General features: G+C 44.4%; 1 protein-coding gene across 3 annotated transcripts in view; it reads right to left on the bottom strand.

The window, feature by feature from the left end:
- The window catches only part of LOC132891080 (anoctamin-1), a 213,908-nt gene that overhangs the window by 89,104 nt on the left and 103,004 nt on the right, over positions 1 to 21,800 (bottom strand). For all 3 annotated transcript variants that reach the window (XM_060928564.1, XM_060928565.1, XM_060928566.1), the window contains 5 exons: positions 4,300 to 4,398; positions 3,984 to 4,135; positions 3,668 to 3,722; positions 2,929 to 2,980; positions 2,756 to 2,811 (listed from right to left, as the gene is read on the bottom strand). In XM_060928564.1, coding sequence (XP_060784547.1) covers positions 2,756 to 2,811; positions 2,929 to 2,980; positions 3,668 to 3,722; positions 3,984 to 4,135; positions 4,300 to 4,398 — 414 coding nt within the window. The remainder of the gene's footprint in view (positions 1 to 2,755; positions 2,812 to 2,928; positions 2,981 to 3,667; positions 3,723 to 3,983; positions 4,136 to 4,299; positions 4,399 to 21,800) is intronic.

The following is a 21,800-nucleotide window of genomic DNA, read 5'->3' as shown; positions in this document are numbered from 1 at the left end:
GGAACTGACAAAAGACTGAAAAGTGTTTTCTGGTTTTATTTACTTTCTTGACAGATTATCATTTTTACATCAAACAGGATAACAATAATGACCTTGCAGTGGTGTTATATTTCAGTTTTATATTTGATTTTCTTGTTTCAGTTGAGATTTGGACTGAATAGCCTTTTTATTTTACTTTATCCTCTGAAAATGTGAATAATTTTGTACCTCAGCAACAGGCTTTGTGCAGAGCAGCTATAAAGAGAAAAGAAAAGGGACCTTTAGTAAAAAGACTGAAAGACTGTTTTTATGTACTGGTTAGGGTTAACCCTAACCCTTTTTTGACAGATTCTCATTTTTATATCAAGCGGGATAACATTAATGACCTGCCCGTGGTGGTATATTTCAATTTTGTATTTGATTTCATTAGATTGTTTCAGCTGAAATTTACATTTACAAATATATGCAACATTCATTTATATTTTCAAATAAAACTGTGCTGTAAGCGGCTTTAAATTCATTTCTGGGTTTCGCACGTACCATGCGATTAATCATGATTAATCACAGGAAGTCATTGAGTTAATCCGATTAAGATTTTTAATGTTGGCCCACCCCTAATATACACACACACACACACACACACGTGTGTATATATATATATATATATATATATATATATATATAATACATGCACACACATGGGCGTGTGTGTATTTTATATACAGTTAGGTCCATATATATTTGGACACTGACACAAATCTTGTTTTTTTACCTGTTTACTGAAACATATTCAAGTTGTAGTTATATAATGGACATGGCCATTAAGTCCAGGCTTTCAGCTTTCATTTGAGGGTATCCACATTAAAATTGGATGAAGGGTTTAGGAGTTTCAGCTCCTTAACACATGCCACCCTGTTTTTAAAGGGACCAAAAGTAATTGGACAATTGACTCAAAAGCTATTTCATGGGCAGGTGTGGGCAATTCCTTCGTTATGTCATTCTCAATTAAGCAGATAAAAGGCGTGGAGTTGATTTGAGGTTTGGTGCTTGCATTTGGAAGATTTTGCTGTGAAGAAAACATGTGGTCAAAGGAGCTCTCCATGCAGGTGAAACAAGCCATCCTTAAGCTGCGAAAACAGAAAAAACCCATCCGAGAAATTGCTACAATATTAGGAGTGGCAAAATCTACAGTTTGGTACATCCTGAGAAAGAAAGAAAGCACTGGTGAACTCATCAATGCAAAAAGACCTGGACACCCACAGAAGACAACAGTAGTGGATGATCGCAGAATAATTTCCATGGTGAAGAGAAACCCCTTCACAACAGCCAACCAAGTGAACAACACTCTCCAGGAGGTAGGCGTATCAATATCCAAATCTACCATAAAGAGAAGACTGCATGAAAGTAAATACAGAGGGTTCATGGTACGGTGCAAGCCACTCATAAGCCTCAAGAATAAAAAGGCTAGATTGGACTTTGCTAAAAAACATCTAAAAAAGCCAGCACAGTTCTGGAAGAACATTCTTTGGACAGATGAAACCAAGATCAACCTCTACCAGAATGATGGAAAGAAAAAAGTATGGTGAAGGCGTGGTACAGCTCATGATCTAAAGCATACCACATCATCTGTAAAACACGGCGGAGGCAGTGTGATGGCTTGGGCATGCATGGCTGCCAGTGGCACTGGGTCACTAGTGTTTATTGATGATGTGACAGGACAGAAGCAGCCGGATGAATTCTGAGGTATTCAGAGACATACTGTGTGCTCACATCCAGCCAAATAATCGGCGTTTCATAATACAGATGGACAATGACCCAAAACATAAAGCCAAAGCAACCCAGGAGTTTATTAAAGCAAAGAAGTGGAATATTCTTGAATGGCCAAGTCAGTCACCTGATCTCAACCCAATTGAGCAGCATTTCACTTGTTAAAGACTAAACTTCAGACAGAAAGGCCCACAAACAAACAGCAACTGAAAACCGCTGCAGTAAAGGCCTGGCAGAGCATTAAAAAGGAGGAAACACAGCGTCTGGTGATGTCCATGAGTTCAAGACTTCAGGCAGTCATTGCCAACAAAGGGTTTTCAACCAAGTATTAGAAATGAACATTTTATTTACAATTATTTAATTTGTCCAATTACTTTTGAGCCCCTGAAATGAAGGGATTGTGTTTAAAAAATGTTTTAGTTCCTCACATTTTTATGCAATCATTTTGTTCAACCCACTGAATTAAAGCTGAAAGTCTGAAATTCAACTGCATCTGAATTGTTTTGTTCAAAATTCATTGTGGTAATGTACAGAACCAAAATTAGAAAAATGTTGCCTCTGTCCAAATATTTATGGACCTAACTATATATATAAACACACACACAACTATGTTTTGTCTTGTCTGTTTGTATTAATGTCACTTGGGGTGTTTCTATATAAAAGTGAAAATAATGGGCGGAGTCAATGCAAATTAGTTAAAATGATCAGCTGTAATGTGATTTACTGCTTCACTTCAGGAACTCAGACTGCATGTAAATTAATGCCACTGAATTTCAAGGAATGAATTTGTGCAAATCTGTTACTGACATTCAGAGACAAAATAATTCATTAATTTTATTTATACACACACAATATTTCTCAGATTAAGTCGTCAGTGTATTTGTATAGCACTTTTAACAACAGACATTGTCATAAAGCAACTTTACAGAAAAATTAAGATTTTAAACATATGAACTAATACATGTGTCCCTGATAATTAGGGTCGGTGTTTGCTGTGCATCAGACTCACATCATGCAGTGGGTATGCAGCCAGATATGCACCGCTGCCCAAAAGACTTGTTATTCCTAATAAAGATCACAGATAGACTGATGTTCATCAATCAGCCACTGCAGTTGTGCAGTAAACGGGTTTAATACAGCAGTGTTCATGTCACAGTCTAACTGAAGAGCAGATGTTCTCACCCATACTGAACTTTGACTTGGTGCATTTTGTCCTCTTCAAAACCTCAAACACCTGCAATAAAGCAGATAAATGTAAAGAACAACATTCCGAAGGCTTTTACTCACTTTATATAATTTTTTTTTGCCAGTAGCAGAAAACAAAATGGTAAAAGCTCAACACTTAAAGACGCTTTCATTATACAATAATTACACACTTATTTTTGCTGCGCTTCATTAAAAAAGATGTTTATAATTTATCAGATGTTAATAATTTCTCACAGTGTCTCATATTGTTTATGCATTATAATAAACATATCCATTTAAATTGAATAAATATCACATGAAAAATGGGAGTTTGAAAAAAAAATTGTTAAAATGTCTAATAATACAAATGAGTAACATTGTGAGTGTGTTAAAAACTGACAGTTCACGTTGTTTCAGTGCTCAAAAGTTTTAGAATGCATTTGATATCAATTATAAATGTTGTGTTTTTTTTGTTAAATGTATTTGTTCTCATTTCTCCACCTGTATCCTAATGGATTTAATAAACCATTACATGAATTTATTTTACACTGAATAAATCTGAATAAAATAATGAGTGTTGATAAAATGTACATTAAATGTAGTGTGTATAAATTATATTATTCTAATCAATAAATAATATTCATGGGGAATCTATTTTTCCTGTTAAAACAGCAACAAAAATACAGTAGTTTGTGAAAAAAAAAACACTCCTCAGTCTGGGGTGAGTCCAACTCACGATTGAACTTCTTGTCTTGCTGTCAAAAAACGAATCCCTGTCCATCAAATCAAACCTGTAAAAAAGGTGAAGAAGTTACTTTTATTTAACTTTTAAATATGACCACATTCTTAAACACATTATTAAGTAATTTATATAATTAAATTGTATATGACACAGACACATGAGGAACTGAAACCGTCTCTAAAACCAAGTGTTTTTGAAGACTGGGGACTGACTGAGAGGATTTAATCCTGTTTTGGTTTAGAGACGTGTGAAGATCATTGCTCTGATAAAGCTCTGAGACATGTCATCATGTGTTTAAGGTTTGACTCACAGGTGCTGTTTCTCTCTGGAGAATGGGTACGAGAGGTGCTTCACATTCTCTATCCGGTTCTCCTTCACGTTTGGGTGCAGAGGATCCGTCACTTTAGAAATGAACGTGTTGATTTTCTCCATGATGCTTCCGCTGCGCTTCACCTCATACACCTGAAACACAGTTTAAAACTTTATGTACTCAGGACGAGTTTTCTGATAGAACTGTGTTTAGGAACCATCACATTACACAGATAATTAAAGTACAAAGGAGTAATAAAACGATGTGAAATTATTGTAAAAAATGCAGGAGAGTTTCTTTTAAACAAAAAAGTTACTTTTTTTGTTGGCATTTTGAGCTTCATGAACTCTGCTTCTCGACAAAGAACATGCCACGGAGCGTGAATCTTCACAAAGCCCACGCCAGGGGTCTTAGTCTGAAAACGAGCAACACAAAACCAACAATAAAACACTTCACTATAACAATCATGCACTTTGAACCTTGAACTCAGATTAATCTTTCTGATATTTTTGTTTATTTTAATGTGTATCTGGAAATATTGCTAAAACATGACAGGCAGTGATTATTTTGCGAACTCTAATGTCTCCTGGTCACAAGGTTACTTCAGTGACTTGAGTCATTTGAGGCTGTTCAGAAAAAAGACTGAATCAGATTTGCTCAGTGATTTGTTCACAGACTCAATCAGTTGAACTTTTGGTTCCCAGAAATTGATGTACTAATGATTAATTTCCAAAACAAACAGACGACAGATGATGTGAAAACTGCTAATCATCATACTTATTATTTTTATTTAGAATACTTTTGTTTACAACCCCGATTCCAAAAAAGTTGGGACAAAGTACAAATTGTAAATAAAAACACAATGCAATGATGTGGAAGTTTCAAAATTCCATATTTTATTCAGAATAAAACATAGATGACATATCAAATGTTTAAACTGAGAAAATGTATCATTTAAAGAGAAAAATTAGGTGATTTTAAATTTCATGACAACAACACATCTCAAAAAAGTTGGGACAAGGCCATGTTTCCCACTGTGAGACATCCCCTTTTCTCTTTACAACAGTCTGTAAACATCTGGGGACTGAGGAGACAAGTTGCTCAAGTTTAGGGATAGGAATGTTAACCCATTCTTGTCTAATGTAGGATTCTATTTGCTCAACTGTCTTGGGTCTTTTTTGTCGTATCTTCCGTTTTATGATGCGCCAAATGTTTTCTATGGGTGAAAGATCTGGACTGCAGGCTGGCCAGTTCAGTACCCGGACCCTTCTTCTACGCAGCCATGATGCTGTAATTGATGCAGTATGTGGTTTGGCATTGTCATGTTGGAAAATGCAAGGTCTTCCCTGAAAGAGACGTCGTCTGGATGGGAGCATATGTTGCTCTAGAACCTGGATATACCTTTCAGCATTGATGGTGTCTTTCCAGATGTGTAAGCTGCCCATGCCACATGAACTAATGCAACCCCATACCATCAGAGATGCAGGCTTCTGAACTGAGCGCTGATGATAACTTGGGTCGACCTTCTCCTCTTTAGTCCGAATGACACGGTGTTCCTGATTTCCATAAAGAACTTCAAATTTTGATTCGTCTGACCACAGAACAGTTTCCCACTTTGCCACAGTCCATTTTAAATGAGCCTTGGCCCAGAGAAGACGTCTGCGCTTCTGGATCGTGTTTAGATACGGCTTCTTCTTTGAACTATAGAGTTTTAGCTGGCAACGGCGGATGGCACGGTGAATTGTGTTCACAGATAATGTTTTCTGGAAATATTCCTGAGCCCATTTTGTGATTTCCAATACAGAAGCATGACTGTATGTGATGCAGTGCCGTCTAAGGGCCCGAAGATCACGGGCACCCAGTATGGTTTTCCGGCCTTGACCCTTACGCACAGAGATTCTTCCAGATTCTCTGAATCTTTTGATGATATTATGCACTGTAGATGATGATATGTTCAAACTCTTTGCAATTTTACACTGTTGAACTCCTTTCTGATATTGCTCCACTATTTGTCGGCACAGAATTAGGGGGATTGGTGATCCTCTTCCCATCTTTACTTCTGAGAGCCGCTGCCACTCCAAGATGCTCTTTTTATACCCAGTCATGTTAATGACCTATTGCCAATTGACCTAATGAATTGCAATTTGGTCCTCCAGCTGTTCCTTTTATGTACCTTTAACTTTTCCAGCCTCTTATTGCCCCTGTCCCAACTTTTTTGAGATGTGTTGCTGTCATGAAATTTCAAATGAGCCAATATTTGGCATGAAATTTCAAAATGTCTCACTTTCGACATTTGATATGTTGTCTATGTTCTATTGTGAATACAATATCAGTTTTTGAGATTTGTAAATTATTGCATTCCATTTTTATTTACAATTTGTACTTTGTTCCAACTTTTTTACTACTTCATTTTATTATTTTATTTCTACTATTGTTTAATTCTTATTATTTTCTTTTAATTCTTTTAATTCTTTTAATTAATTGTTTTAGAATAAAAATAAAATTATTTTATGTAATTTTATTTCTCTATTGTTTACTGTTTTTGTTTTTACTTCTGTAAAGCACATTGAATTGCCATTGTGTATGAAATGTGCTATATAAATAAACTTGCCTTACCTTTTTTGGAATCAGGGTTGTATGAAGGAAAGGTTCAGCATGGACAATTTACACAAGTTTCAATAAATTAATAGTACTTGCATTAATTATTCACTCTGATTTTGTTCAGGGCGGCACGGTGGTGTAGTGGTTAGCGCTGTCGCCTCACAGCAAGATGGTCCTGGGTTCGAGCCCCGGGGCCGGCGAGGGCCTTTCTGTGTGGAGTTTGCATGTTCTCCCCGTGTCCGCGTGGGTTTCCTCCGGGTGCTCCGGTTTCCCCCACAGTCCAAAGACATGCAGGTTAGGTTAACTGGTGACTCTAAATTGAGCGTAGGTGTGAATGTGAGTGTGAATGGTTGTCTGTGTCTATGTGTCAGCCCTGTGATGACCTGGCGACTTGTCCAGGGTGAACCCCGCCTTTCGCCCGTAGTCAGCTGGGATAGGCTCCAGCTTGCCTGCGACCCTGTAGAAGGATAAAGCGGCTAGAGATAATGAGATGAGATGAGATTTTGTTCAGTGACAGGCTCCTGTTGATGAAAAAGCCCCACCCCTATGAGGCGGAGTCAGTCAGTGTTTTGACCATCAAGTGTATTTCTGGTTTGTAATGCCAGCAAAGATGGCGGTGATATTAGAAGGAAGGGCTAAGCTATCAATTATTAGCTTGTGTATGTTTTTATTCACACACACACACACACACACACATCTGTCTCATTATTCTTCTGAGGATCTTCCATTGATAATTATTAATGCAGTTAATTCATGCTGTACCAAATCATAACCTCAGTAATGAAAAGGAAACATTTTTTGGCCAGAAAGTTGTAAAAGTTTTTGTTTGAATAAGATTTAACTGTATGTGAGTGTCTTGTGTATCCTCTCAGTGAACTACACAGTACAAGTCAAACACACACACACACACACACACACACACAAAAGCACATTTTTATGTATGTGTGTGTGTGTGTGTGTGTGTGTGTGTGTGTGTGTGTGTGTGTGTCATTTAATGTATAATGTACAAAACAGTGTGTTGTTCACGGTTTCAAAAAAAAAAATCACCCCAGTGTAAAAACATATCCCATTATTTTACAAATATTTTCCTCTTGGATCAAGTGTGTTCTTGTTCCTGCTGCGAGGAGAGTTTGTGCAAACATCTGGAAAGGAAGAATAATGTGCTTTAACCTGAGTGTCTGAGTGCACAGCTAAAAAGTGTGTGAATCCACAGCACAGTGTGTGTGATGTGGAAAAATGTTGGAAAATCAGAATGTTTGAAAACGGCGGTAAAATTAAATCCCTCTGAGTGGGTGAAAATTACAACAAATCAATTCTGATAAGAAATGTTTTTATTCAGAATAAATATCGCTCACTTCCATGACTTAAAACACAACACAGTTCAGTTTCAGTTCATTAGTGGCATGTTAGAGCCTCTCTCTCTCTCCCTCGCTCTCTCTCACTCACTCACACACACACATCCAGAAATGAGTGCAGGACAGAGAAGCGAGTTTTATTAAAGGTTTTCAGGGTTCAATATGCAGGTGAGGGGGCGGGCCTTCTTAATGCCAAGTTGTTTTGATTGGACAGAAGCCTGTATGCTGGGAACATCATAATTGGACAATAGCAGCTTTGCAACAACAGCACATCAGCAGAAAGTTGGAGTTGTTGCTTCTGTAAAAGCTTATGACTAATTTAATGAGCTGAAAGTGATGTTACACAATGCACCAATCAGGATTCACTTCATCACAGGATATGATGTCATTTATACTCACATCCTCTCCTTAGTTTTCATTTCTATTTCAATCACACAATGCCTGCAGTTCTGAGATCAAAGAAGCATGAAGCACACACAAGAAACTCAATCCCAGCATGCCGAGTGACACCATGCCTTCACACTCCACTGATATTCATAGAACTGATACACAAGTCCAACTGATCCCACTAACAGCTGCTATTCTGCTAGCATCAGCACTGTGTGTGTGCGCGTGTAAACATCCACGTGCATAGAAAGCTATATAATCGCACACACAAGACACAACTACACTATACACAAAACCACAAAATACACAAAACCTTACAACTATACAATGATACAGTACATACAACTACATTATAAACCAAACCACACAATACACAATACACAGAATGATTCAATACAAAAATCCATACAACTACACAATGCATAAAATCCATACTATACAAAAAAAACACAAAATACGCACAACTACACACAGTGACACAGACCAGTTGTGGCCGTTGTTCATTGTGACACTAATTTTTTTTTTCATTTATTTTGGTTAGTATTTGCCCTGAAATCTAAATTATTTGTTTTCAGCAGCTGTTTATTATTTTATCATTTTAAATAATAAATTTCTGATTACTCCCCTTGTGGCAGTGAGGGCATGGTCGAGCGTCAGCTGTGAAGTCAGGTCAACCCAGCAGGTAACATGTGATGACTTACACCTGTGTCTAATTTCTGGCTATTAATGTGTCTCTGTGTCTTCCAGATAGCTAGTACCCAGACAGACAGCTGATACAAACAAACAAAACAAGTGTTTGGTGTGTGTGTGTGCACACAAAAAAGCTAAAGTCACTGAACAGTTAAATTAGAAAGGAAAAATAAAACATGCCTGTACTATGAAGCCTGTATCCCCGTTCCTCATGGCCCAAAAGTGGAAAGTGGCTACACTGGTACCGAAACCCAGGACTGAGAAACAAACACTGACATGGGGAACAAAACAGTCAAAGAGCTCCTCCAGACACTTGTCAGCAACCTCCAAAGGTAACATGAAGACCTTTTTTTGTACTGTCCATGGATCAGGGTCAGCACTTCCATGCTCTGCTCGAGGCCCAGAAGGTGATCAGGAGCCAGGTCCAGTCAATGGGTACTCCAGCAGTTGTTCCTGTGGCCAACCTCCTTGTCCAGCTGGTCAAGATGGGGCCACAGGATGACCCAGAAGCTTTTATTGAGCTGCTTGAGCATATTGTGGAGGCGTACTCTTGACCAAACTCACAGCAGGCGACCTGGTTTCTGTCGCTCCTGTCAGGGGAAGCCCAACTCATGGCTCGGCAGCTTCCAGGTCACCAGCATGCTGGAATACCCTGACCTGAAGCAGGCTATACTGCAGCAGGTCAGCCTGAGGAACTAGAAGAACATTGCCAGTACTTTCAGAAACTGGCATATAGCAAAATTGGTTGGCCCTTTGGCTTTTGCCCAAGAGCTCCAAGACACCTGCAGATGGTGGCTACCGGACTGGTGAGTGCAACACCGAGGATATCATAAATCAATTGGCACTGAAGCAGTTCATCACACAACTACCAAGCAAGACATCAGCGTGGGTTCAGTGCTGCCATGTGGCATCGCTGAAGGAGGTGGTATGGCTGGGAGAGGATCAGCTGATGGCATTTCCAAGAGCAGGCACTCCTGCAGCTTCTCTCTCTCTCTCTCTGTGTGTGTGCCCCTACCCTACCCCAACCCCGCAGAAACGGGGCCGACTCCCCTGAAACCTGCTCCCCGAACCCATGTCTCCTCAATCCCTCTTCCTTCAGTATCTGTGCTGCCACTAACCCCCTCTCTCTACACAGGTGGACCCATTCATGCCCACAAAAATCAGGAGCAAGTCCAAGCAGGTCTGTCGGCACAGCAGGAATAATAATAATAATAATAATAATAATAATAATAAATTTTATTTGGCAGCGCCTTTCACAGCACTCAAGGACACTTTACAGATAAACAGACAATAAAAAAGAAAACAATGAAATTACAGCAAATATGCAGATTTAAACAGATGAGTTTTGAGTCTTGATTTAAACTGGGATAAAGAAACAATGTTACGGATGTCTGGTGGAAGAGAGTTCCAGAGCTGGGGAGCAGAGCAGCTGAAAGCTCTGCTCCCCATGGTGCTGAGGTGGGCGGATGGCATAGAGAGGTGAAGGGAGGAGGAAGACCGGAGGGAACAAGAGGGGGTGGTAATGCGAAGGAGATCAACGAGATAAGGGGGGGCGAGGTTGTGGATAGCTTTGAATGTATAAAGAAAGATTTTGAACGTGATACAAAATTTGACTGGGAGCCAGTGGAGCTGCTGGAGGATGGGGGTGATGTGGTGAAAGGAAGGGGTTCAGGTGATGATATGGGCTGCAGAGTTTTGGACCAGTTGAAGCTTATGGAGGGATTTGTGGGGGACACCGAAAAGGAGTGAATTACAGTAATCAATACACAAGGTGACAAGGGTGTGAACTAGAATGGCAGTGGTATGAGGAGTGAGAGAGGGGTGGAGACGATTAATATTGTGTAGATGGAAATATGCAGACTGAGTGATGTTACTGATGTGGGAGGGGAAAAAAGTGAGCTATCAAGGATGACACCCAGACTCTTAACCTGTGGGGAGGGGGACACTGTGGAGCTGTCTATGGTGAGGGAAAAACTGTCAACTTTGGATAGGGAGGATTTGGTGCCGATAATAAGAAATTCAGTTTTATCACTGTTTAATTTGAGAAAGTTTGCGGTGAACCAGGATTTGATTTCAGAAAGGCAGTGGGTAAGGGAAGAGGGAGGGAGAGTGGAGTTCAGTTTACTGGAAAGATAGAGCCGGGTGTCATCCGCGAAGCAGTGAAAGTGGATGCCATATTTACGGAAAATATTGCTGAGGGGGAGGAGGTATATGATGAAGAGGAGGGGCCCCAGGATGGAGCCCTGAGGCACACCTGAAGTAACAGGGGAGGACTGTGAAGTAAAGGACTTGAGCTGAATGAACTGAGTGTGGCCAGTGAGGTAAGAGTGGAACCAGAGAAGGGGAGTGTGAGTGATGCCAATGGAAGAAAGTCTACTGAGGAGGATGGGGTGAGAAACAGTGTCGAAGGCCGCACTCAGATCAAGGAGGATGAGAATGGAAATCAAACCAGAGTCAGATGCCATGAGAAGGTCATCTGTGATCTTTATCAGGGCTGTCTCTGTGCTGTGGCGGGGACGGAAACCAGACTGGAATTGTTCATATAGGCTGTTTTGAGTAAGATGGGTGTGGAGCTGAGAAGCAACAGTTTTCTCTAAAATTTTGGAGATGAAAGGAAGGTGAGAAATGGGGCGAAGGTTATTAAAGTTATTAGGATCTGAACCAAACTTATTCAGGATGGGGCTGACAGCTGCAGATTTGAAGAGAGTGGGAACAATTCCAGAGGACAGTGAGGAGTGGATAATAGCTGATATAAGGGGGAGCAGAGAGGGGAGGCAGGATCTAACCAGAACTGTAGAGAGGGGATCCAGTTGACATGTAGAAGGCTTGGACTTGGTGATAAGCTCAGATATTACTGAGGGACGAGGGAGTTCAAAGGTGGAAAATGAATGAATGACAAGGCAGAAGAAGTTCAGAGGAGGGGAGGGGTGAGGTTGTGGAGCCAAGATGCTGGTGGATTTTCATGACCTTTTCATTGAAGAACTGGAGGAGAGAATTACAGGTGTCCATGGAGTAGAAGTGTGTGGGGGGGTAAGGAGTCAAGGGGTTGGATGATGCTGTTAAAAATGGAAAAGAGAGTCTTTGTGTTGCCTGCATTAGAGCAGATAAGCCCAGAGTAGTATTGTGATTTAGCATGAGAGATGGAGTCCTAATAAAGAGATAGCTGAGCAGTATACATGTCTTTGTGGATGGTAAGACCAGATTTCCTGTAGAGTCGTTCAAGCTGTTGATTTTTGGATTTCATGGCGCGGAGATCGGGAGTGAACCAGGGAGCAGACTGAGTAAAGAAAACAGAACAAGATTTGACAGGAGCGAGTGAATTGAGAATGTTGATAAGACCGTTATTGTACAGGGTGACAAGATCATCAGGAGTGAAGAAAGAGTCCGGTGTCAGGGTGGCGATAAAGGAGGAGAGGGTGTCCTTGTTAATATCCTTAATGCTGCGGAATGAAATGACACAGGGGGTCTTGGAAATGGAGAGACGGAGGGTGACATTAAATGAGAGGAGAAAATGGTCTGTAATATGCATAAATAATATATTATATATAAAAGTATGTATATGTGTGTGTATATATACAGAGTCTACCTGTAATGTGCAATTTTTCCAAGCCTCTCAATAAGGCAATTTTTTTTCTATACTTTTTCACGGTAGATAATGCAAATAGCCCTCTGTATTTAATCCTTTGTTTGTCTAATTTTTATTTCAGTTTTATTTGTTATCTGTTTGACTTTTTCTTGCTACTGTAACATGTGAATTTCCCCGATGTGGGATGAATAAAGTGAATCTAATCTAATCTAATATGGAGTTGATTAGCAATACACAGTTGGAGGGGGTGAGACCAGAGCAGCAAATTAAGTCCAGGATGTGTCCTTTTATGTGTGTGGGGAAGTCTGAGAACTGCTGGAAGCCAAAACTGTCAAGTGATGAAGAAAAGTCTTTGGTGAGGGGAAGAGCAGTATTGTCCATGTGTATATTGAAATCTCCCAGCAGAATTACATGCGGAGAGAGAGTGGAAAGGTGGGTGAGAAGGGCAGAGAACTCATTTAAAAATTCGGTGTGAGGCTTGGGGGGATGGTAGACTGTAACAATGATTGTGGGAGTGGGTCCAGATATTTGACAGGCAAGGCATTCTAATGACGAGAGAGGAGGCACAGAAACTGGAACAACCTTCCACTTCTCACGGTAAAGTATCGCGAGACCACCTCCGCGACCAAAGCCGCGAGGTTTGCAAAAGTAAACAAACTCCGGAGGAGTATAGTCATTGAGCTGGGAAAAGTCACCAGGTAGTTGCCAGGTCTCATTCAAACAAAGAAAATCGAGCTTACGGTCAGTAAGGAGATCCTGGACGAGCTGTCCTTTGCCCGTGAGGGAGTGGATGTTCAGCAGACCGAAGCTGACGCTGGTGTCGTCACTGGAGAGAGGAGCATTAGCTGACCTAGCCAGGTGGGCTAACACACTGTGGTCAACAGACTGGCCGGTGTTTATGGGTGGGCGGTGATTGGAGGACCAGAAGGAGGTAAGCCCTTTGGAGCCAGTGAAGAGGAAACCCCGCCGAGAACCATGGTGAATGTACCTCGGGCGATGCTGGAAGCTGATGTCTGGATGGAGACAAAGAGCTGCCGGTGGAGATCTGGACCGCTGAGAGCGGAGCCTGAGAAGCTCTGCCGCCGAATACTGGAGTAGTCCTTCCACAGGTAGATGGAGGAGAGACAAGACAGTCCAGACCAGTAGGGACCACACATAAACCCTGCTGGCCCACATAGTGAAGCACTGTAGAAAGGCAGTGACGTGGAGCTGGGCGGTGAGCCGAGAAGGTAGGCAAAGTTAGCCTGTTATCACATCAGGCTACAGAGGAGGGTTAAGATTCCCAAAAGAGTAGAAATACGGTTGGAGTGTGGCTGGAGAACCGTAAAAACACTTTTTAAAAGTTTAAAAGTTGCCGGTGAGCAGCGGCAGCAAAACGCGCCAGCGTTCACTCAACCGGAAGGAGTTGAACCGGAAGTTCAACTAAATAGTAGACTGGCTGGGATTTCCCGGAATCAGCATTTCTGCAAAGAGGCAGGGATGCTGATTCACATTCCTTTGCCTGAGTCTCACACATCCGCTTGTCCTGAGGACAGATTGACCACAGTTTAGAAAGTCAATCCAGCAGCTAAATGTGGATGGGTCCTGCAGTAGCATGTCATGGGGGAATCCTGCAACAAAGTTTGCTGGGAGTGGTCCCAGGGCCATCCACATCAGCTCTGCATCATGATGACATCCTCTCTGTTGGAAATTTTATCATGAATTTCCCTCTAGAGCAGATGTGGGACGAGATGCTGAAACACATTTTTGACCAGGTGAGACTAATCAATAGTCAAAACCTTCAGCCCAATGTTGCACTTTCCTAGCCATATTTTGCAGTAATTAAGGATAGGCTATATCGAGTGATGCACGGCACTCAGAGTAAAGAAGAGATGACAGTTTTTGGTCTCAAAGAATCGCAGAGAACTTTTATTCCATGTGGCTCACCATAATCCTATGGCCAGGCATTTGTGACCCCTCACCGAATCCAGGGACGCATGTCGGCCGAAACGAATCCGAGATAATCACAAAAGAAGCATTTTTTTTTTCGAAATTTGTGATTTTCGTTTTTTTCCATCATGTGCAAGTTGAGATCTTGAAGAATGCAATCAGTATTTCAGATAATAGATTGTTTTGTTGGAAAAGCATACATTTTTTGTTGCAAATTGTCTCATTTTTGTCAGGACTGTAGCCTGCTGGGGGGTGTGGGTAAATTACCATATGGGCCATTCACATGATGATTTAAGTCTTTTTTTTTTCGCCAATCAGCTGTATGATACGAGCTGAGCTCGTGGCTACTTAAGCTGCATACAGGCATGCAATTTCACTATGGAATGAGCAAGCTAAACAGAGCGCAGAGGAGATGAAACACCGCGAAGCAAACAGACGCACGGTAGTTACATCGGAGATAACCATTTCTAGCAAAAAAAACGCAACCTCGTTTTCCAGCTTGAATGGAATATTTGAATGATCAGATGATACACGGACCGTTCCAGGACTACATTCCATCGGAGGCATTGATGTGTGCAAGGCGACGTTTCTCTTTCTGATGGGGTGAGTTTATTAATCTAAGGCTGAGTGGTTATTTTTGCATGTAACGGAGAGTGTTGTGGTTTGGTTACATGAAACTAGCGTTGTGTTAGTTGTGTCATCATCGTGCTATCTTTCTTTCTTACGGTGTGAGTATTTTGTTATTTTTGCATGTAACGGAGAGTGTTGTGGTTTGGTTAAGCCTAGGTCACAACCGGACGTACGATTTTTTGGCCGTGCGATTTTTGGCGTTTCCCAAATCGCTGCGTTTTTTTTTTTGTTCATGGAGAAAGACACACGTTGGCCGTAAGTTTGTCTTGCAACCTGAAAAAAACATAAGCGCCCGTAGAGTTTGTTTGACATGACAAAGAACCTCTGCGGCTGGTCTACGGCTCGAAAATCAGCACGTCACACGCGCACTCTCATGCGTTTCACGCACGCCCTCCGTGTGTTTCTTGCATTTTTTGCATGTAGACCGGCCGTAGGAGCGCGTACTGTACGGCCGGTTGTGACCGAGGCTTTACATGAAACTAGCGTTGTGTTAGTTGTGTCATCATCGTGCTCTTTCTTACGGTGTGAGTAATTTTTCAACCACAAAACGTTAAAGTATACTTTAGGACTTATTTTTGTACTTCATAATTGTGTTGGGCATACTTTGCATGGAAGGAAAATTGATGTGGTGATCTTTGTTTACATGAAAGTAGCATCGTGCTAGCTCGTAGGGGGTAGGGCTTTCCTTAATGTCATGCAAATGAGCACCATTATGTGCCCGCCCTACACCCCAGAGTAGCTGAGATGGAAAACTTTGAGGGCGATTTTCTCCCTTTTCTGTTTTAAGAGGTATACACTTTCAAAAGGCCACACATTCTTCAAATATTGTCAGATCTCCACATGGAAGGCATCATTGGAAAGCTTAGAAACTGTACTTTCTGAATCTGTCAATAACTCAAAATGCCCCCGGGCAGACATGTGTCCCTGGATTCCATTATCTGACACATTTACGTCAGGATAAGACACTAAATTGTCTCATGGCCTGCTTCTATTGGCCAGGAATTTGCACCAATGTCTGCAGGTGGTGTGCGGCTTGTTGTGAATGCCAGCTGGTGAACTCAGCAGCCACACCAAAAGCGCCATTGCACCCATTACCATTAATTGAGATCCCTTTCAAAAGAATTGGCATGGATCTCATTAGGCCATTAGACTGATCTGCAGGAAAGTATCGCTTTGTGTTAATCATAATGGATTATGCAACGTGATACTTGGAAGCAGTGCCTTTTTGCAATATATCTGGACATAGTGTTGTGGAGGCACTCTTCCACATTATCTCCCAAGTCAGGATTCCGAAAGAAATCCTGACTGATCAAGGCACTACTTTCATGTCATGTACACTATGCAAATTGTACAAATTATTGGAGATTAAATAAATTCATACGAGTGTTTACCAGCAACAAATAGACAGGCTGGTCAAACAATTTAATCAAATGTTTAAAAACATGATTCGTAACTTAATTCACAGGGATGCTAGAAACTGAAATAAGTGGCTTCACCTTTTGTTTGCAGTGCATAAGGTCCCACAAGTGTCCATCGGGTTTTCCCTGTTAGAATTGTTATATGGGTGCAAGCCTCATGGCGCCTTAGATGTCATTAGAGAAAACTGGGAGGAGGGATGTTCTCAAAGCAAAAATGAAATTCAGTACTGTGGCAGTTCGTATGAGTGGGTGGAGCACGGAAGGACGCAGGCCAGAATTAAGTTTAAAAAAAAAAAAAATTTATTGTGCACTTTTCAGCCGCACTCTAATTCTCCCAGCCACACACGCACACACACACACACACGTCATCTGGTTGGGGAGAGAGCTCTCCCTCTGCTCTCGCTCTCTCTTTAAGTAGGGTGCGGTCACTGGGGAAGACACACAAACACACATTAATAGACCTCAGGTGCAGTGATTCTGCCACTTACCTTCCCTGACTCCGCCCTCCGGTCACAGACCGACACTTGACCATACCCCCGCTGCCGCATACCCCCACCGCCCAATTCAGGCCGGGCGGCCGTCTGGCCTGCAGCCGACTCCCCCCCCCACCCCCCGACGGGAGAGGAAGTCCGCCACGACCATCTGCGCCCCCGACCTGTGGATCACCTTGAAGTTAAAGGGTTGGAGTGCCAGATACCAACGGGTGATCCGCGCGTTGGCATCCTTCATGTGGTGGAGCCACTGGAGGGGCACATGGTCCGAACAGAGGGTGAAAGGGTGTCCCAGCAGGGAGTAGCGGAGGGTGAGGACTGCCCACTTGATCGCGAGGCACTCTTTTTCGATGGTGCTATAGCACCCCTCACGTACCGACAGCTTCCTGCTGATGTACAGCACTGGACGGTCCTCCCCCTCCGCCTCCTGGGACAAAACAGCCCCCAGCCCCCTGTCCGACGCATCTGTCTGTAACATAAAGGGGAGAGAAAAGTCAGGGGAGTGTAACAGTGGCCCCCCACACAGTACAGCCTTCACCTCAGAGAAAGCCCGCTGGCATTGCTTCTTCCACTGGACCAGATCTGGTGCCCTCTTTTTAGTAAGATCAGTCAGCGGGCTGGTGATGTCCAAATAATTAGGTATAAACCTACGATAGTAGCCAGCCAGCCCCAGGAACTGTCTCACCCCCTTTTTGGTCTTGGGCCTCGGGCAGGCCGTAATTGCTGCTGTCTTGTTAATTTGGGGACGGACCTGCCCGCTGCCCAAGTGGAAGCCCAGATACCGTACTTCCACCCACCCAATTGCACACTTCTTCAGGTTGGCAGTGAGACCTGCTCGCCTCAGTGACCTAAGGACGGCCCTCAGGTGTTGTAGGTGCCGCGGCCAGTCATTACTATAGATAATGATATCATTGAGGTATGCGGCTGCATAGGTGGCGTGGGGGCGGAGGACCCTATCCATCAGCCGCTGGAACATAGCGGGTGCCCGAAACAGCCCAAAAGGAAGTGTGACAAACTGGTATAAGCCAAATGGTGTGGAAAAGGCCATTTTTTTATTGGGATAATGGAGTCAAGGGGATCTGCCAATAACCCTTTTTCAAATCCAGTGTCGAGTAAAAGCGAGCCGTGCCTAGTCGATCGAGCAACTCATCAATATGAGGCATTGGGTACGTGTCGAATTTAGACACCACGTTGACTTTTCTATAGTCTACACAGAACCAGACTGACCCATCGGCCTTGGGTACCAAGACCACCGGGCTGCTCCAGTCACTGTGGGACTCCTCGACGATGCCCATTTAAAGCATGGCCTCAAGTTCTTCCCGAACCACTTTTTTCTTGTGTTCGGGTAGCCTGTAAGGGCGGCTGCACACTACCACCCCCGGGACGTCTCAATGTGGTGCTCTGCAAAGTCGGTGCGGCCGGGCAGGGGCGAGAACACATCCGAAAACTCGGTCTGCAACTGGGCAACCTCTGCAAGTTGGGTTGGGGAGAGGTGGTCTCCACAGGGGACTGGAGAGGTACGCGATGCCAATGCTCCCTTTTGAACCTCCAGCCCCAGCTCCGCCTTCTCCGGAACCACTGACACCAATGCCACAGGGACCTCCTCGTTCCAGAGTTTGAGCAGATTGAGGTGGTAAATCTGTAGCTCCCCACCCCTGTCCGTTTGCCTCACCTCGTAGTCGACGTCCCCGACTCGCTGTGTGACCTCAAAGGGTCCTTGCCACTTGGCGATCAATTTGGAGCTCGATGTGGGCAACAGTACAAGTGCTTTATCTCCCGGTGCGAACTTCCTAAGGCACGTACCCCTGTCGTACAGGCGGGTTTGCTGTTCTTGGGCCTGCCGCAAATTCTCCTGGGTTAGGCGTGTGAAGTTTTGCGCGCAGGTCAATAACGTATTGAATTTCATTTTTACTTGGTGAAGGTCCCTCCTCCCAATTTTCTCGCAGCACATCTAGAATGCCGCGTGGCTTATGCCCATATAACAATTCGAACGGGGAGAACCCTGTGGAGGCTTGTGGGACCTCTCGCACTGCAAATAACAAGGGTTTGAGCCATTTATCCCAATTATGTGCATCCTCGCTTACGAATTTTTAAATTATATTTCTGAGGGTGCGATTGAACCGTTCAACTAAACCCTCCGTTTGTGGGTGATAAACTCTGGTGCGGATTGGCTTGATTCCTAATAACCCATACAGTTTGTTCAGTGTACGTGACATAAACGAGGTGCCTTGGTCAGTTAGAATCTCTTTCGGGATTCCAACTCGGGAGATGATACGGAAGAGTGCTTCCGCAATACTGTGTGCTGAGATATTGCGAAGAGGCACTGCTTCTGGGTATCGCGTTGTATAGTCCACCATAACTAAAATAAAGCGGTACCCTCGTGTTGACCGATCTAATGGCCCGACGAGATCCATCCCAATTCTTTTGAACGGGGTCTCGATTAATGGGAGAGGGTGCAAAGGCGCTTTTGGAATGGCCGCCGGATTTACTAACTGGCATTCGCGGCACGCTGTACATCACCTATGGACATCGCCGCAAATCCCTGGCCAATAGAACTGGGCCATTATTCAGGCTAGTGTCTTATCCTGCTCTAAGTGTCCAGCCATGGGATTAAAGTGAGCCACCTGGAATACCAATTCCCAGCGGCTCTTTGGAATCAAAAGCTGTGTGACTTGCTCTTTAGTCTGAGTGTCCTGCGTCACTCGGTATAATCTATCCTTCATAATAGAAAAATAAGGGAAGGATGGGGTGGCGTTTGGCTGGAGCGTTTGACCATCGATTACTCTCACTTGGTCAAACGCATGCCGCAGAGTCTCGTCTCATGACTGCTCTAACGGGAAATCCGTGAGGGATTCCCCGAGAGAGGGAGGAGGAGCCTGCTGCTTCTCACTCTGACGCGGAGATGATATAGATGGCTCTGTGACAGCTGCTCCCGCCAATGCGACACCGGGACCTCCCCCTGCTGAACTATGGAAGGACCCACTCTTCACTAAATGGCTCGTTAACTCCCCGAATCCCGGCCAATCAGTCCCCAAAATTATCGAGTGGGTGAGGTGAGGATTAACCACTGCCTTTACTCTAAATTTTTCCCCTCAGAAAAGAATGTGGACTGACACTAAAGGGTAGCTGTGAACATCCCTGTGCACACACAACACTTTCACCCCCGGTGCGCCCCCCAATGCCTCGTCTTGCACCAGGCTTTGGTGGATTGAGGTCAGATTACAGTCAGAGTCCACCAACGCCTGATATGTATCCACTTGGATACTCACCGGTATGCGATACGCTCCAGCCCGATCGAGGGCGGCTCCTGGCGCGTCGGGGATCCGAACCACCGCGCCCACTTCCATTGCCGAGCACTGCTATTGGAGGTGGCCCAGCTCCCCGCAGCGCCAGCAAACCGGCCCGGGCTTCCTCTCGGCACCGGCACTCACTCACCTGAGGGGGGAAGAGACAGACACAGAAGGGGGAAACGGGAGAGCACCGCGGGTGTGACAGGCTGGCTGGGGTGGGGCCGGCCCCCGTCTCCACGGTGGGGGAACGGGGCGAGGACGAGACACAGGAGGAGAGGGGGAGAGAGAGAGAGAGAGAGGGGAGAGGGAAGAAGACGATGTTCGCTGTCCTGCCATCGGAACAGCTGCCAAATGGTCCTCCGCCAGCTCAATGGCCTGATCCAGCGACGCTGGGCGGTGGCACTGGACCCACTCCGCGGTCCCCTCTGATAGGCGGGCGATGAACTGCTCCAGTACCACCTGATCAATGATTCCCTCGGCGTCGCGGTTGTCGGCCCTCAACCACCGCCAGCAAGCATCCCGGAGCTGCTGGCCAAACGCGAACGGCCGGCCGACTTCCTCCAGGCGCAGAGCATGGAAGCGCTGTCGCTGTTGTTCGGGGGTGTGCCCCACCCACTGGAGGACAGCCTGGCGAAGGTCCGCGTAGACCAGCCAGCGGTCGGCGGGGAGCTGTAGCGCGGCCAGCTGCGCCTCGCCCGTTAGCAGGGGGAGGAGGCGCGCCACACGCTGTTCCACTGGCCAGCCCGAGGCCTCTGCTGCCTGCTCAAAGAGCGTGAGGAAGGCCTCGGGGTTGTCATGTGGGCCCATCTTAGTTAGGGTGAGGGGAGAAGGGCCCGCAGCGGTGGAGGTGGTGGACCCCGCTGACACGAGGAGGTGCCAGAACGCCTGTCCACCTTCCTGCTGCGCCAACACCAGGGCCTTGAACCGGTGCTCTTGCTCCTTCCAGAGGGCGACTAGCGCCTGGTGCTGGCTCTGCTGGGCCGTGGCAAGGGTGTGGACCAGGTCTGCGAAGGGGGAGGACTCCATGGGGCTATTATTTTCCTGTGCTCTGATTCCGGGTTTCAGCACCACTGTGGCAGTTCGTATGAGTGAGTGGAGCACAGAAGGACGGCAGGCCAGAATTAAGTTAAAAAAAAAAACCTCTTTTATTGTGCACTTTTCAGTGCATGGTCACTGGGGAAGACACACAAACAGACCTCAGGTGCAGTGATTCTGCCACTTACCTTCCCTGACTCCGCCCACTGAGTTACATAACACAGGAGAACTTGCTACAGGCGCAGGAACGTCAATCCTGCCTGTACAACAGAAGGACATGGATAAGGGAATTTGCACCAGTATATAAAGTGCTAATTTTACTGACCATGTCAAGCTCAAAATTACTTGCCAAGTGGCAAGGGCCCTTTGAGGTCACACGGTGAAGTGGGGAAGTCAACTATGAGG

Source organism: Neoarius graeffei, chromosome 8 (assembly GCF_027579695.1).
Source record: "Neoarius graeffei isolate fNeoGra1 chromosome 8, fNeoGra1.pri, whole genome shotgun sequence".
Classification (NCBI taxonomy): domain Eukaryota; kingdom Metazoa; phylum Chordata; class Actinopteri; order Siluriformes; family Ariidae; genus Neoarius; species Neoarius graeffei.
Note: the sequence above shows the minus strand (reverse complement) of the source record. Positions and strands in the feature narration are given on the sequence as shown.